The sequence below is a fragment of the Dermacentor variabilis genome, chromosome 4, assembly GCF_050947875.1.
Source record: "Dermacentor variabilis isolate Ectoservices chromosome 4, ASM5094787v1, whole genome shotgun sequence".
Classification (NCBI taxonomy): Eukaryota; Metazoa; Arthropoda; class Arachnida; order Ixodida; family Ixodidae; genus Dermacentor; species Dermacentor variabilis.
In genome coordinates this window covers 86,364,739-86,381,078 of record NC_134571.1, presented here as the reverse complement: position 1 = coordinate 86,381,078, position 16,340 = coordinate 86,364,739, and the positions used below count along the sequence as shown (strand labels likewise).

The window sequence follows — 16,340 nt, the reverse complement described above, 5'->3', positions numbered from 1 at the left end:
AGACGAAATGTTCCCTCCTCTTTAGGCACAATCGTGATTGCAGAAACAAAAGAAGGTGTAGCGAGGCGTATGACACCAGTGTCAAGCATCATCTGCGGCTCTTCTTTCAGCCAGAGCTTCTCGTCTCTCGACATGTCGTAGGCCTTCCGCTTCCCTACTGTCGCATCTCGTAGATCGAATGGGTCTTGAAGCTTTGGCGTCGCTCTTGGGTAGGCACCGACACTAAGTAGCACTGGGTACATCCGAGTGGTGTCTACTGCTGAAATGGGCTTGCGAGGGTTTTCATCCAGGACAATGAAGGAATGCAACCGACGAGCGTCTTGCATTGTGGCTTGACCACCCAGTAGAGGTTTAAACTGAGTCCTTTCATTACCGGACGGGACAAAACCATTTGGTACTTCACACCGCTAAGAACTAGGGCTTTTACGCAGGGGTTCTTGCCCTGACACGTAATGAGCCCATCCGCCCATTCATTGCGCATTTGTTGGTTTCCAACGTAGCCGTAGATGATGACAGGACAGTCTTTGACTATATTTAACGCTGGAATCTCGTTCTTGTTGACCACAGTGATTGACTCTCTACTGACCACGAATGCTTTCACATCCTTTTCGTTTATTTGTGCGGAAAGGTATATCAGCTTGGCACGATCAGTGACGAAAACCGCTTCCTGTAGGGGTGGCGAGAGGTCAGCAGGTATTGTATTAAGCGTTTCATTGTTCTTCTGGTTGGAAAAGTCTTCCGCAAACGAACCAGGTTTGCTGCCTACCTTCCTACGACTGTCGCCTCGGAACCCCTGTACTAGAGATATTTCGTCGGCATTAACTTCTGTCGTCGCATGTTACCGCTCCTGAACAAATAATTCCTTTATAACTGGCAGTAGTTCATCTAGCATTTGTGGTGCCCCAAGTCGAACTTGATGCTGTATCCGCTTAGGAAATCCCAGTATGATGAGGGGCACGAACGATGAGTCTGACATCCTCCGCTTTAAAAAAAGAAATAGTTATGAACAGGGCCGGAAACGTACTTGCAAGCTATTGCCCTTTCCCAACTTTGGAGCCTGTTCGCAGAAAATGTGGTAAAAATGTTTTTCCTCCAGTCTGCCCAAGGATGTCCTGCCTTTTCTGTCACTCGGACCTCACATTGAGTCTTCGCGACGCCTCCGAGGTGCAATAACCTTGTCAACAACATCCTGCCAACAATTACGGTCACAGGCGTAATCACAGAAATCAGCCCAGGCCTGAGCACACTCTGTTAATGAACCGTCGAAGATCTCCAATATAATAAATTCAATTGGTGTCCTCAGAGACCATTGGAGGCCCGTTTGCATTATGAGTTCCAACAGCTGCTGCAGTTGTCGCTGGCGGTTTTTTTTTTTTTTTTCTTGCGAATGAAGCACATCTCGCAATATATATTTTGTTCTCGGAACATATTTGTCTTTTTCGTAGGAAACATCCTTCTGCCTTTGTGAGCCCATTTCCCTGTACTCACGCGTCGCGATGCTCCCTATTATTATGTGCGATGGCCACTTCAGGTTCGTGGTCGCTGCTATTTATCTTGAGAGTGCTCATCGCCGCCGGATCGCCGAAAGCATGTATATGCACGTTTTACAAAAAACAGTCAACGTTCACGCTAACAGGCCGACTTTCCACCACAGACGCAGCAAGCAACGCTCATCAGATTGACACCGTCCATATCGGTGGCCGTGACGTTGACGCACGTTGTCCTTGTAAAACTGGAGTGGTCCACCATGCAGGTAATTAACACAGGATTGTGAAGTAGGCTGCGCCAACTTTGTAACGATGCCAAGAATAGTTAGTCATGCGGTTGGCATTACTGGTTTGGTTTGCCTTCTATGGTGGCAAACAAATATGTTTGTTTGTTTGTTTGTTTGCTTGCTTGCTTGCTTGCTTTTTGTTTGCCTCTACGAGTGTCTCTTACCCACTATGAGAGATTGGCCAAGAATCGGGCGACCTAATAAAAAAGACTAAACGAATCTAGAGTGAGTGAGTGAGTGAGTGAGTGAATAAACTTTTATTCGGTCCAGCAAAGCGCGATAAAACGCGCACCCGGCTAATCCCACGACGGGACTGACAGATCTAGTCTGCCGGCCCGATCGCGGGCGCGCTGGACGGCCAGGATTTGATCCTCAAAGACAGGACTTCGCAGGAGCGCGTCCCACTCTTCCTTGGTGAACTTCGGGCCCAGCGACCCGCACTCCCAGAGCATATGAGGCAACGTAGCTACCTCACCACAGGCCACGCAAGAACAATTTGGATAAATCTCTGGATATATGCTATTAAGGGACGCCGGATTTGGGTACGAGTTCGTTTGCAGAAGTCTTAGTGTGACCGCCTGCGGCCTGCTTAGCTTGGAGTGAGGCGGGGGGAAAACCCTTCTCTCTAAGTAAAAGAATTTCGTGATTTCGTTGTGTGTGAGAGGAGCGTCTCTGTGTCCGGGGAGAGAGTCGCCCGATCCGAGGGCAGCGCGGTCGGTAAAGCCACGCGCAGCCTCGTGGGCAGACTCGTTGAGGTTCAGAGGAACCCCCTCAATCGCCCCGACGTGTGCAGGGAACCAAAGGATTGAGTGCATGGAGGTGTTGCCCTGTTTGGCGCCTTTCAGAATTTGAACTACCTGCCGGGCTACCCGGCCTTTCTGGAATGCCCTGACGGCGGCTTTCGAATCTAGAAAGAATCTAGAAACGAATCTAGAAAGAAGCACTATATATATATATATATATATATATATATATATATATATATATATATATATATATATATATATATATATATATATATATATATATATATATATATATATATATATATACGTTATACGCTTATTCTCACTTCTTCCTCCTCGACTTTTCAAAACCGTCATCTTGCGTCTTCTTTCCCGTCCATCTTACAAAATTTAAGACACGTTTTTGGTAATACTTATAAATATCCAGTGGGCTGTAATTGTTAGCACAGGAAAAATATTTGCGGAGTGCGTTCCAACTCCTTAAGTCCTTCTATTATTACGGCCCTCTTTCTGAGTAAACACCAATACACGTGCTTATTGCGTGATTGAAAACTCATGCTTTCGGACTGCCCTTTTCAGTGAAATTATGGTTAGTGGCACGTAGTTTCAGCCATGCTTATCCATAGAGTACCCAGTCGACTCAATGGTGTTCGCGGGATCGCATCATAATCTATAGGGAATTTTTTATTTACGAACCCTTTAACTGGCAAGGTAAGAAACACCTGACCTATAATGTTCTTATTGCGCAATATATTTCGTCTTGATATTGTTCAAACACTTACCAATTGAAATATCAAAATGTTTCTCCGAAAACTAAGTGAGATACAGTGGGTCGAAAATATTGTTGGCCAGCTGGTTAGAGGTAAATGTATGGTCCAAAACTTGTGTCTGGTACTGGTTTTGCCAGGGCAAATGTGTGTTCTTGAGATGCGCCTCAGTGGAGAAACAAAAAAAAAAATACTAGCTTTCTTAAACAAAGAAAAAAATTTTCGCATTAGCGATAATATGACCACCACGTCCGCTAAGACGATACCGACGAAGTCTTCCGAGTTTTCTCACCAAAACATCTGCTGCTGCTCACGGTCGATAATCTTTGGGACTACCACTGCTGAGCAGGCACATAAATTAAGGTACATTGGAAGACACGGACTTATATCTCGTTTTCTATGGTGCTTCCAGATATTTTTATAAGGTTAACAATATTCTTGAGCTGCCAGTTAAATTGTTAAGGCTCAAAAATAACGTTACTGAATCATAACATATTCATCTCAAAATGGCCTCTCACTCAGCGTCGGTGTGCAACGCGCAAAAAATTATCTCGCGCTCAGCAAAGCACCGCAAGCTCTCGAGAGTGTCCCTTAGTACCGCAAAAGAGAAGACGTACACAAATAAGCGATAACGTTATTTTTTGTTGGAATAAGGAATTGCAGAAGAGCCGATTCTCCTCTGAAACGTACGCACTGCCAACACTCTCTACAAGTGCATGGCGGAGGCTTTACATTCGTCAGACAAATGGTGCCATTCAACTCGACCTCTGACGCATAAACGACGTAGTGCTGGGTGTTAGGCACATCGTTTCAAAGACAGACCGGTCCCTTTTATTTGCAGCACGATTTTATTACTTTCATCCGGTTCATGTGTTGCGCATGCTTCGAAACTCCCGCATAACGTATACACGTGTAGCTGCGTGCGACGTGGCCGGCCAGGGCATCGCCCCTCCCTCCCATCGCCACCTCACAGAAGATACAGCTTATCTGTCACCTCGCCTGTCTCTCTGTCTCCGCAACGGCTGCCATGCATGCGGTCGCATCAAACATAGCCTGTGAATACAGCTTATATACTGAACCTTTACGTCAAGGTGACAATCCTACAGCTAAATATACTTTTCGTCATTAAAGTAGCAACACCCGCGCTGAGCGCTGTCTATATATATATATATATATATATATATATATATATATATATATATATATATAAAGTGTTACTAATGGAAAAAAGAAGACAGCTTGACAGCTAGCTGACAGTTCAGGGTTATTAGAAATGGAGAGCTACACGAAAGAACAACGCATTTATATTGCTAAGCAATATTTTAAAGATTACGAAGGTTTTACAGGTACAGTTCGCTATTTCAGCGCAAAATAAGGTCGGAAGAGTGACTTCATCAAATGTGAAGCTACAATTAAAGACTCTAGGGAGACTGGATCAATTAGTGGTTTTAGACACTCTGGCCGTACTCGCCAAGTCATTCAACAGAAAACGTCGAAGCAGTTGATGAGAGAGTTGCTGAGAGTCCAGGGGCATCTATTCGGCAACGTGGTCGTGAATTGGACGTTTCCAGAAGCTCTCTACAGCGTATTCTCACGAAAGACTTGCTTCTTCATTCTTAGATAGTTCAACTGACTCAAGAACCGAAGCCCACTGACCACGCACAGAGAAAAAAAAAGAAGAGTTCATTGAATGGATTAAGGAACAACAACAAGAGGATGCTGATTTTTCAAACAAAATCATCTTCAATCGCATTTTCCTCTTGATGGCCCGGTTAATCAACAAAACTGTTGAATTTGGGGCTCTAAAAATTATCGAATGATGGTTGAGAAACAAACGCATCCACAACGTACGTGTCACTATTTGATGCTGATTTGGGGCTGGAGCCATCGCCGGACTATTGTTCCTCGAAAATGCGGCTAGTCAGGGAATAACAGTTAATTTGGTACTCCCTATCGCGACATGATAATACCGTTTGGTGTGTGTGTGTGTGTGTGTGTAAATTGCACCATATGGATCTGAACGACACGTAGTTTCAACAAGATGTTACCACATGCCACACAGCCACTGAGCCCCACAGCGCCAGGTATAAGTTTCTGATTAGCGAATACTTTTATACTTCTTTTACCCAGTGTCTTTTTTTTTTTTTTTTTTTTTTTACTCAGCTACTTGATGACTGCCCGCTTTACTTTATTGACGCGAAAGCGTCAAATGGCTCATTGAGCGAGAAGGACGGCGTATGTGTTTGTATAACAGCGAAACGGCACCCAAATTCCCGTTGGCTGCGACAAAACGTCACGTGCGCGCCTCGACGGAGACACCTGTTTCCATGCCGGCGCATCGCCGCGACGCCACGTTAACGTCGCTCTCGGAAGCCTGTGTAAACCGCGCGTTCCTCTTGCGCGCAAGCGCTGGCCTGCGTCCTAACTTCGCGCCGGCAATCACTATAAAGAAATTGCTGTATAAAAAAAAAACAATAAACTCGAAAGGAAGAACGTTGCCGGTCGTAAGTTTCGAAACTACGTCCCCACGCTCAGATGACTGAGTGTTTTTCCCACTGGGCTTAAAACCAGCGCCTCCTAGATGGCAGGCTTGTGCACTCTGCTTTATGACATCATGCTACTTCCACCGAAACGTCCACTGCCAAGACCGGCGTGACGAAAGCGGTGACGTCAAAATTACCGGGGCTTACTCGGGGGCGTCCTCGTTAGATTCTACAGCCGTCGGGCAAGGTGACATGACGTCACGGACCCAAGTGCACCGGCCTTGTGCTGTCGAGGAGGCGTTGGCCAAGCTACGCAACGCGCTCGATTGGCCGCGAGGAGTTTATAGCTCCAATAACCGCTCAGCGGCGTTCAATTGGACACTAAATGCTTTCGCATTCACATCTCATAAGAAGTGTTTAGGTGTCCTTGGATTGTTTAAATTAATTACTTAATTCATTAATTTATTTATTTATAAGTACTGCGATCTTATACAAGATCTTACCAGCGTGCGTGGTACAAGAAGGGGCAGAAATGGGGGAGCTACGTACTATATTGAACACGTTATTATGAACTACATGACATGCACCACGTTTCCCTTAACCCCAAGTACAAATAATGTATGGAAATAATTAATAAGAAAAGAAAAGACAGTAAAAGCATGTCAAAGAACGGCTACAAATAAAAATAATAAAAAAAACACAATCTCGGCCAAAGCAACTTTCTTTTTTCCCCATTCCTTTATTCATTGAAGATATCTTTCGAAAGTGAGCAACGAATCAACAGTTACTATTACGTCAGTCGGCTCGTTCCACTCAACGATATAGTTCTGGAAAAATAGGAACATTCAAAACAGGCAGCATGTGTTGTAAATGGAGTTATCTATAGCGAATGAGTGTGTGTGGTGGCATAGCCTGTCGAAGAGGTGAAAAGTCGAGACGTATCGATATTGTAGTGGCCGTGTATTAGTTGATGAAATAATTTTGAACGACATATGCGGTTTCTATTATTTACAGAAGGTAAGACACTCTCAGAAATGAGGTTAGTGATGGAGCCGGTACATCCTTAGAAATTGTAAACAAACCTAACTGCCTTTCTTTCCATTTTTTTTTAAAAGTTGCTTAGTTTTCTGACATCGGTTTTAAGGAACGGGTCCCACATAGTAACGGCATATTACAAAACTGGGTGAATCAGTGTTTTATATGCCAAGAGGCTTACCGAGGATGTAGTCGCATACAAGCTACTTTGAACGAACGTTTTTTTTTTTTTTTCAGGGTATATGTGACTAAAAAGCCAATACAGCTTGACTGCTATAGAATATTATACATGATTAAGTTTTCGACGACCTGCCGCAATGCGGCTTAATATAGCTACGGCACTGCGTTGCTTGAGCGCCAGGTCGTGGGTTCGATCCCGACCGCGTTCCGATTGGGGTGAAATATAACGCAAAAGCTCTCGTGTACCGCTCGTTAGGTAAAGTTTACATTAAAGCACCACAGGTGGGCGAATTAGCCCGGAGCTTTCCGCTACGCGATGCCCCTCATATATAACCTACCGTGAAGTTTCAGGACATGAAACAACTTTATATAGTTCAGCTTCGGAGAAAGGAAAAGAAACGTACACGAAAAGGGGAGAGAAAAAAAAGAATTGACAGAGGCTTCTATCGCAAGGTATACTCGAGAAGAGGCGAGGCGGCTCGCATGGTTTCGCAATCACACGAACACTCGGTTCGTGTGGCGCGCGCATTCGTTGTCGAAGTTTGCTCAACACCTCAATTTCGCGCACGTGATGCGGCACCCTACTGTTTTTCCGGGAAACATCAGCGCACGCAACCGCGGCTATACACCAGAGAGTAGCATACGCACATATACGCGCGCTTGCGTTAGTCTGGTCCGTTCCGTGACACAACTCACACGCAGCCACCCTCTGCTCCCTCTCCTTCCTTTCGCTGCAGGCGATTTCAAATTTCCAAAGGCCGAAATTGAGCAAACGCGTTCGCCTCCGACCACATGCTGTGGCAATGCTCTGCGTTGCGCCACTCGCCTTTCGACGGGCAAGAAGACTGGGAGGAAGCCGTCAAGAGCGACGACCTTCAAGTGCAGCTTCGGGCTGTCCAAAGGGCCTGCGACAGGGCGGAAGATCACGGTCTTCCGCCCCAGGCGCGGGTGCGGCCCGTGACTACGACAACGTAGTCCCTTAGGACCAATTAAAGTTTTTTGTCCGTCTGCCTGTCCGAGCTGCGTGTACAGAAGGGCAGGCGAACAATTAAGCCACCAGCTGCCTTTCGATTTACATCGTTCCCGCGGGACGCAACACATTGAATTATGCATAGTCGATCGTGTCGGGTTTGTGGTGACGACGCCCAAATGAGCGCACTTCGAGGAAAGATGTGGTACCGCGTAAACCGGAACATAAGTCGAGGTCATTCTCGGGAAACGCTACGCATAAATAGGTATATATGAGCGCTCGCATATTTACCTCAAAATAAAAAAAAATATATATATATATAAGAAGACAGGAGAGCAAGTACGATTCCAAGCTCGCCGAACACGTATATGAAAGCCAGCTGGAGAGCCCTGCACTGTAAAATAACTTACCCTCTTACAAGTGGACAAGGGTATGAATTATTTTACGGTGTGGTAAGTATTAGTTCGTTTGGTTAGCAGCTAATGGCTTACTCATTGAAAATTTTAGCCACTACTGTCTTAACGAAAGTTCGCGACGGTTATGATCCCAGGTTTCGTTTAAGCATGCACAGCAACAAGAACAACAAAAAAATACATAAATAAAAACCGCAAGAAATGCGCGAAAATCAGAATTATGCGTCTTGCACCGACAAGCAAGACCAGCTCTATAAACGTCGCGTCCCGGTGCGACAGAGGGATTGTAATAAGACTGAAAGACTTCTTTCTGCATTAATCATCCCTGCTAAAGACCTTCTCATTCACCCTCCATTTACGCCTCCTTCTCATAACTCTTGTCGTCATGCCGATGTGTTTTGCAGTCCCGTGCGCACGCTATATAGATCGTAGGAAAGCTGCAAAGTGGGAGCACAATTAAGATTCAGGACGGATATACCACTGGCTCGAGAGGCAGCCACTGCGGTATGCATCTGCTAGCATGTGCGCTTGAAGCAGAAATATAAACAAACACCGAGGACAAAGACCTCAGGCGAACTCGGATGCACGAAGCGAAGCTCTAGAGGGAAAAGGCACAATCTGCAGCTCTCCAGAGTTGCATGAAAACAGAACGTCAACGTAGACATAAAGTGCGGCGTGACATGGCGACCACGCGTTCGTAGCGGTAAACGTCAACGTTTGTTGTTCTTTGTAATTTTGTTCCTTTTCTGTTAGAAGCGTTTTTTTTTTTCCTTTCATAAAGGCATACCAAAAAAAACATGCGGCTAGACTGGTAGAGTGAATGGCAAATACGTTTTTTTTTTTTTTAAAGAGCGAATGGCCGATGTGACAGAAAGCGACGCGGGAAAAAAAAAAAAAAGAAAAGACGATTGACGGTACTATACTTTCCAACTTCCGCGAAATCTCCCGTGGCATTGCGCAGCTTGACAGCACATTGCCGAGTCTATAGAGTTAAACATTAATAAACAAGAAGACTGCAGTGAATTTCAAAACATGCGAACGCGTGACAGCTTTTGGTCTCATCGTATAGAAAATGGATTGCGCGAAATTGGCCTGAAATGCACGACGTCACGCTGACATCATTGGCGCTGCATATTAGGCACGAAATTCATGAAGGGAAGTCAGGCACGTTCTCTCTCGACTACTAAACCACCTTTCTTCTTGTCACAAATGTTGTACAAGGGTACCTTATCCTGCGCTGGGAACCGGTCACTAAAAGTTTCTTTTTTTTTTTCTTTGACCTCATGGATGTTTCCCAGCGGTCGGCCGTCCAAGGCTGCCGTTAACTGCAAGCGTTAACTGCAAATGGTCGAACGTTCAACGCTGCCGGCGCACCACACAGCGCAGCGGTTCTGGCTTGGAGCAGGAATAACTATACAGACACGGTGAACACGCAGCAAATATCCGCAGGAACCGGAAACGCGCCAGCGGCGGCGGACTGCTCGCCGGACGCTGGACAACTCTCCGAAGTTCTTTTTTTATTTTTTATTTTTCATCTGCCCTGGCATCGAAAACCGGGTGTCGAAAGGGTCGAGGCTTCGTCCTTGTGCGCAGCACATACGTAGACGCTGAACAATAAGTCATTGTGACGTTTAAGTATTTAGTAATAGGGCAATGGTACGTTATAGCGCCTCGCTTAATTCAGGCTTTCAGCTGTTCTAAGTGCGCTCAAGGAATCGGTGTATACGGTACGTGTATATATGCAAATGTGCTGCGATGATCGATAAATAGGAGCTAGGCTGCCTGACGAGCGTCAATTGTGGCTCGAAACTCGAGCAATATACAGAATGAAATGTTTCTATAGATCGCATATTTTTCTCTTCGCCCTGAGAGGCCAAATGCGCTGCAGTATATAACTCGTGCAATGCGTCCACCGTCACGCGTATAGGAGCAGCATGTGTGTACGCGTATGAAACTGGTTCAAAATAGCATCAGCTTGTAACAATTTCCTTGAGCTTGCCTTAATTGCTACAGTGGTAAACGCACCGTATTGCCACACTCGGTGTCCGTAATGCAAGTGTGTATACTCCCAAACAGTCAATTCATTGACCTAAGCAACCGAGAGTACTGCGCGTGGCGGATGCGAACGAATATTTGGGAAGCCACTGTAAACATACCCATTTAACTCGCGCGTTGACTTGCGTTGCATCGGTAATTACACTGCGGTACGTATACTAGGGAGCTGGACGCGTGTTCTTGCTATGTGAGGCGTATATAGGTCCGACGCTCGAAAGAACCGCGCTTGGCCTCATCGCATCCCGATTAACGAATTTAAGCTGGTACCACTCCTTCACTGTGGCCCGGTGAAACTAAGCCTTGTGGAGTATACGCGGTTTGCAGGAGGAGGTCGAACGTTGTTCGTGGCCGTCTCAATATATATGGGCTCCTCTATAGATGCCTGTATAAGGAATAAACCATACGTATGAGCTATATTCAGCCCCACTTTGGTATACAGTTACAGAGTGGTGGGTCAGAAGAAATATATATATATATATATATATATATATATTATTTTTGTTTGTCTCATCTTTATTTGTGTGAAGTCAAATTTGAATGGACGGGTGGGATAACTAATAACCGGGCCGTGTTTGCACATCTAAACCTGCAGTTTACTCTGATACGAAATTGACGGGTCAAGTGACAGGTTCAGTGAAATTATATACCAGATGCGCAGGGTGCTGAATACTGTAAAAAACGATGTGTGACTATATAGCACTTATGGCGAAAGCAGTAAGTTTTATTCCAGATTTTGCTAAGTCGAACCACTTGGCGAGACGTTCGTTTCATAATGAATTCCTAAACCAAGTGTATCGGCAAAGGATACACTTTAAACTGCGCGTCGTGGGCCAATGCAAAGAGTGTGACGATAAAACACACGGGAAAAATGTGCACTACCTTAGGAGCCACGCATGCGTGCACACGGACACATTAGCGCATCCGGGATTTCTGTCTGGGGACTTCGATTTTTTTTTCTACCAGAACTTATCATGGGGCGCTCTAACGCAAAACTATTCCAAACTTCTCTATTCCAATTCTGCTATCAGCCCACCGCGACTGGTCACAAACTTTTTTGGACCACCCCCACTACACCTGTCTGTCAAGCGACGTCACAAAAACCGCGATAGCTCCCCATCTGATAAGATGTGTACACACTGATTATGCATAACTTGACCGAACAAAACAAAAATAGTTATTTCTTATTCGGCGCCTTTTTGCCTTTAGCCCTCGGCTATTGGTCAAACGTTTTCGGGCTGCACCCACTTCACCTGCCTCTCACGCGACGTCACAAAACCGCAAAAACTTACTGCGTCAAAGTGACGCGTACGCGTTAAAGATGCATTAATATGCCGAACAAAACTGAATTTTCTTCTGAATAGCCGCAGACTGCCCCGTTCCGAAAGGAATAAAAGATGGCTGCCGCCGATCGCTCCGGCACTGGCTACTCGGCCCTGCCGGAGAGGATGAGTTTATTTGCGTGTAATAAAACTTTTTGCGAGGCCATGGAACGTTTTCGAGAACTTTCGGCACGTTTACGACCTCGTTCTGCTAACACTTCTTTGCTGAGGATCCGTTTTAGCGTCATTCTTAAGCTTCCGTTGCATGCCGCAGCGATTGTCGACGAACGACCGCAAGCTAAGTGAGAGAAAGTGGACCAATCGCAGACGCTGGCACCACCCTCTTTATCCGGTTATCGATATTCAGTGCAGTGGCTCGGCCCCGTCAAATCCCTCTACACTTGAGCATGCTCCTCTCCTCTTGTGAGCCAATTACGTAAGACAAGCCGCTCAGTGAAGGCAATGTTATTCGTTTTTCGAGCAAACAAAAGTGACCTACTATGAACGAGGGGAGCATTTGATTGGTTTGTTTAGACAACCCTGCGGGTTACCGCGCGATGCTTACGTCGGCGGTTACGCAAATTTGACGTCAGGAGATTGGAATAGAAACATATTGGAATAGTTTTACGTTATACGGCCCATGGCTTTTAAGACGTCGGTGCGCCATGTACATGAACATTAAGCACTATTCCTTTTGTTTCTTATAACCACGGCGTTGCTTTAAACGCTTGCGCACTTTGTTTTTGTTAAATCTCTTTTCTGCGTTAGTTTGTTATGCGCATTTTGATGCCAGTTTCAACAGCGTGGCTCGGCAGCGAATGAACTCCCGAGTACTGATCTCGCGGGATCACGTATACCAAACGTTGAGGAAGTCACTCCTCCATGAGTTCATGCACCCCTATATACAAGCACCGTAAAAAATTCCTTTCCTTAAGCCTCCCAGGTGCTTGCGTCGGTTCCTATAGGCAGCGCAGAGAAGGAATCTCGCCAGCCTCGACAGCTGGTTCTCAAGCCTTTGAGAACGCGAATCTGCAATACAATTTACGTTCACATTCGACGTCACTTCAAACGTTCGCAGGAAACATACGGCGCTCGCCTTTCCTCTGTGGACTCAGGCGCCGATCAGCACCAACAGTTGCGTTCATTTTCCGTGATACCTCTTCCGCAAGTGACAAAAGTTAAAAGGGCACGCACACACACGCAGCAAACTGTACATGGCGAAGTGTATGCGAGCGGAAACCGCCGAGACCTTAAGTTATACGGGCGCCCCTTCGTATGCGTGAATGCGCACTACATGAGCGGTCAAGCCAACGCACTATGACGCGAAACTTCGCACTTGTACCGGACTACTTTTTTTGTTTGTTTATTCTATCGGACGATACATAGAACTGCCCGTGTATCAGGACAAAAAGAAGCTTACACGGCTTCCTGGCAAAGTCCTGCGCCCGCGCTTGACAGACAGGTATAGCATATCACTCTGGGTTTTTCAGAAAACAGCATCATTAATTGGATACGATATCAGACATAGTAAAATGCACCCAGACAAAAAATATAGGCGTGATCAATTCGTGATGTTACCAAAAGGAAAGGCGTTCAAATCAGCTTGAGCTTTGAAAAGCATATAAGCCATGGAACTGGCGCTTCATATGCGTGAAATACGTGCTGCAAAAACACGCCATCGCGACCGAAATGATCCTGTATAGACACGCTATAGCGCGACACAAATCGCCGCGGCATGGAGACCGTATGTAGTATGTAGGTTTATTGTGACTGCGACGTAGCGCTCCCAAGCACGAGGTCGTGGTTTCGATTCCCGGCCGCTGCGGTGGCCTTTTGGTGGGGGCGATGAAGTAAAAAAACGCTCTGGTACGCTTACGTTTATAGGTGCGCGTTATGGAAACCCAAGTGGACAAAATTAGTCCGGCGGCGTACGACCCCCCCTCCCCCCCCCCTCAAAAGGCGCGCCTCATTATCGTATCATGGTCTCTTTTTTTTTCACGTAAAACCCTAGAATTCATTTGCGTTATGAACAGGGCGTGGTCGAAAGAAGGGTGCAAAAAAAAAAAAAAAAGAAAGCTGGAACCAACGTTCTGCCAAGGGTCTTGTCAAAGTCAGGGCAACAACTTTCCCGACGAAGAGCAGTCACCTTTGCGAAACGCCGGCTACAGCGTCCGATGCTTCCCTTGTTCCGACGACTGTTGATAACATTGAAGAAGTCTTTTATCTTACCGGAGAGCTTCCGTCAGATGCACCACTGTTCGCACTTCAACTATATACGCGTACATTCTGCTAATAGCGTGCCATTCAAGACCCACTCGCCTTATAATGTATAGATCTTTCTCTATCTCCCTCTCTCTCTTTTTTTTTTTTTTTTTTAGGTTCGCTCATCACATGTTTCACACGAGCCGTTCTCACCTGACAGCGCCCTTTCGCCCAGGTACGCGCCGCCACTGCGACGTAGTGATAAATCAACAAAAACAGACGTCTCGGCTTTCGGGCGGGAAGTCGGAACACAATGGGGGGGGGGGGGGAGGAGCGCCTGCAAGTCTGCGCCGAGTCGAGCGCGGCTCTCGCGCGAGTCTCGATTACACACGCAAAACAAGCTCACACGGTCCTCGGGCCTTGCGTTACCTGCGCACGCGGCATCCACCAACGGGACCGGCGACGCTACGTTCGTCGGACGTCAGGTTCACGCCGCACCGCAACATGGGACGAAGGAACGGACGGCGCCTGTCGACGGATAAACGCCGTGCGCGTACGTGTGAGGGCATTTGGAGCTCGACGGGCTCCGAAGAGGAGGGGGCTGCACGAATTGACTCGGCAGAAGCGCTCCCAGGCTTTGTCAGTAGACGGCGCCGGAGCAATACGTAAAGGAAAAAGGCACGTCTTCATTGTTCGGCAAGAAAAATAAATAAATAAACGAAGTAAGGAGGTGATGTATACACAGTCCTCCTCACCCTCCGTTCGTTACGTGTTCCACTACAGCTGCACGCGACGGCGGGGAGCTCCGCATGTGGGCGCCGCGAGAATATGTATATTTATTGTTTATCCAATTTGCATTCGGAGTGACGGCGTCCGCTCATGAATGTTAAAGGGTTGCTGACGTGACATTTTCGATCTTTCATTTTTTTCCCCCTCCCTTCTTGAAATGAACGACATCGACCTGAAAACCCCAGAAGAAAAAAGAAACTGACAAGTCTCAGCTCGTCTTAAATAATTTACTGTAATAGCCTTTCAACGAATCAGTTTCGGTTTCGCTTCCGGTGAGGTGCGCGGTTGGTGTACGCATGGGTGTACGTGACGTGACGTCATGAGGCGTAAGGTGGTCGCGTGCACGGAGAAAGGAAGGAACTTCGTTCCTCCTTGGTTAAAGCCGTATCGGTGGCACACGATACGAGGTCACGTGGGAGCAGGACATCGCGACGTTTTATCCTCTTGGCCCTCGCTCGGTCGTCTGCAGTGGCAGACGTCGGGGTCCCGCTTTTCCTGAAGCGTGGTGGTGTGAGTAAATACTATAGAAGGTTATCACTGCTTAAGATCTTTGGAGTTTTTTTTAAAAAATCGCCTGTGGCAGATAGCATAATCCTTGTCCTTGAGCTTGATTTGTTCGAAGAGGCGGACATTAGTAGCACGAGAAATGGAAACACGTATTCAGCTACTTAAAAAATGCGCTAATTAACTTCCTAATGAATTGCCTTGCGGCACATATTGTAATCGACTAATTGTAGCCGGTGGATTCGCAAGGCGTATCCACTGGGAACAACTTCTCTGGACTAAACCAGTTTCGAGACACTAATTTTCAGTGTCCGGCGAAATGCACTGACGTTCCAGTTACTTTCGTGCTTCAACGCATAAAAAAGCGTTTTGTTAAACAAAAAAAGTAAGTGGAACAACGGTGCATGTTTAGGGCAAGTTTGGCGGCGCGTATCTCTAAAATGACGTCATTCTGGAAATTTATTCCAAGTGGTTACATCGCCTTGCAAACTCGTCGGTTACAACTCGTAAATTGCAATATGTGACGTAAAATGTTCAATTCAAAAGGTAATAAGTGGATTTTTGTTAATAAGTTGAATATGTGTTTCGATTTCTCGTGCAAGCAATCAATGCAAGCTCAAGGACTAGAATTACGTTATCATTAGCAGGCTACCTCTTTTTTCTTTTTTAAATTCCATAAAAGTTTAAAAAAATTAACACCCTGTAATATACCTATACGGAAACGGCTGTCACTCGTACCCTCCTCTCTCGAACGTGTTTAGAGCGCAGCGCCGATTATAAATCAGGGCCGGGCAACTTTGTCGGAACGCGGAACTCGCGTGTGTCACACGAGTACACAGAACACACGTTCCCGCTAGCAAGCTCGGCGATGGGCATTGCGTATGGCGGAGAGTTTTCGTATATATGGTCCGAAGAAGCGAGTAAACATCGCGCGCAGCTTTGCGGCCGAGCAGGTAGTGTCTACGGATGAATGAAGGAAATAAAGAAATAATAGAACAATGTTCTTGAAACACTTCGGCGAATGACGGCAGTCAGTAGTTTCGAAGAAAGAAAGAAAGAAAGAAAGAAAGAAAGAAAGAAAGAAAGAAAGAAAGAAAGAAAGA

The 16,340-nt window shown here is 46.2% G+C and overlaps 1 protein-coding gene across 6 annotated transcripts in view; it reads right to left on the bottom strand.

Annotated features, from left to right (window-relative positions):
• Positions 1-16,340, bottom strand: part of LOC142579479 (choline/ethanolamine kinase) — a 145,773-nt gene that overhangs the window by 51,434 nt on the left and 77,999 nt on the right. Inside the window, exon 1 of one of the 6 annotated variants that reach the window (XM_075689712.1) lies at positions 14,374-14,465. The exons of the other annotated variants lie outside the window; for them this stretch is intronic. Within the exon in view, the coding sequence (XP_075545827.1) occupies positions 14,374-14,450 (77 nt within the window). The 5' untranslated portion in view covers positions 14,451-14,465. Of the gene's footprint in view, positions 1-14,373; positions 14,466-16,340 lie in introns of those variants that run through there. 6 annotated transcript variants of the gene reach the window in all.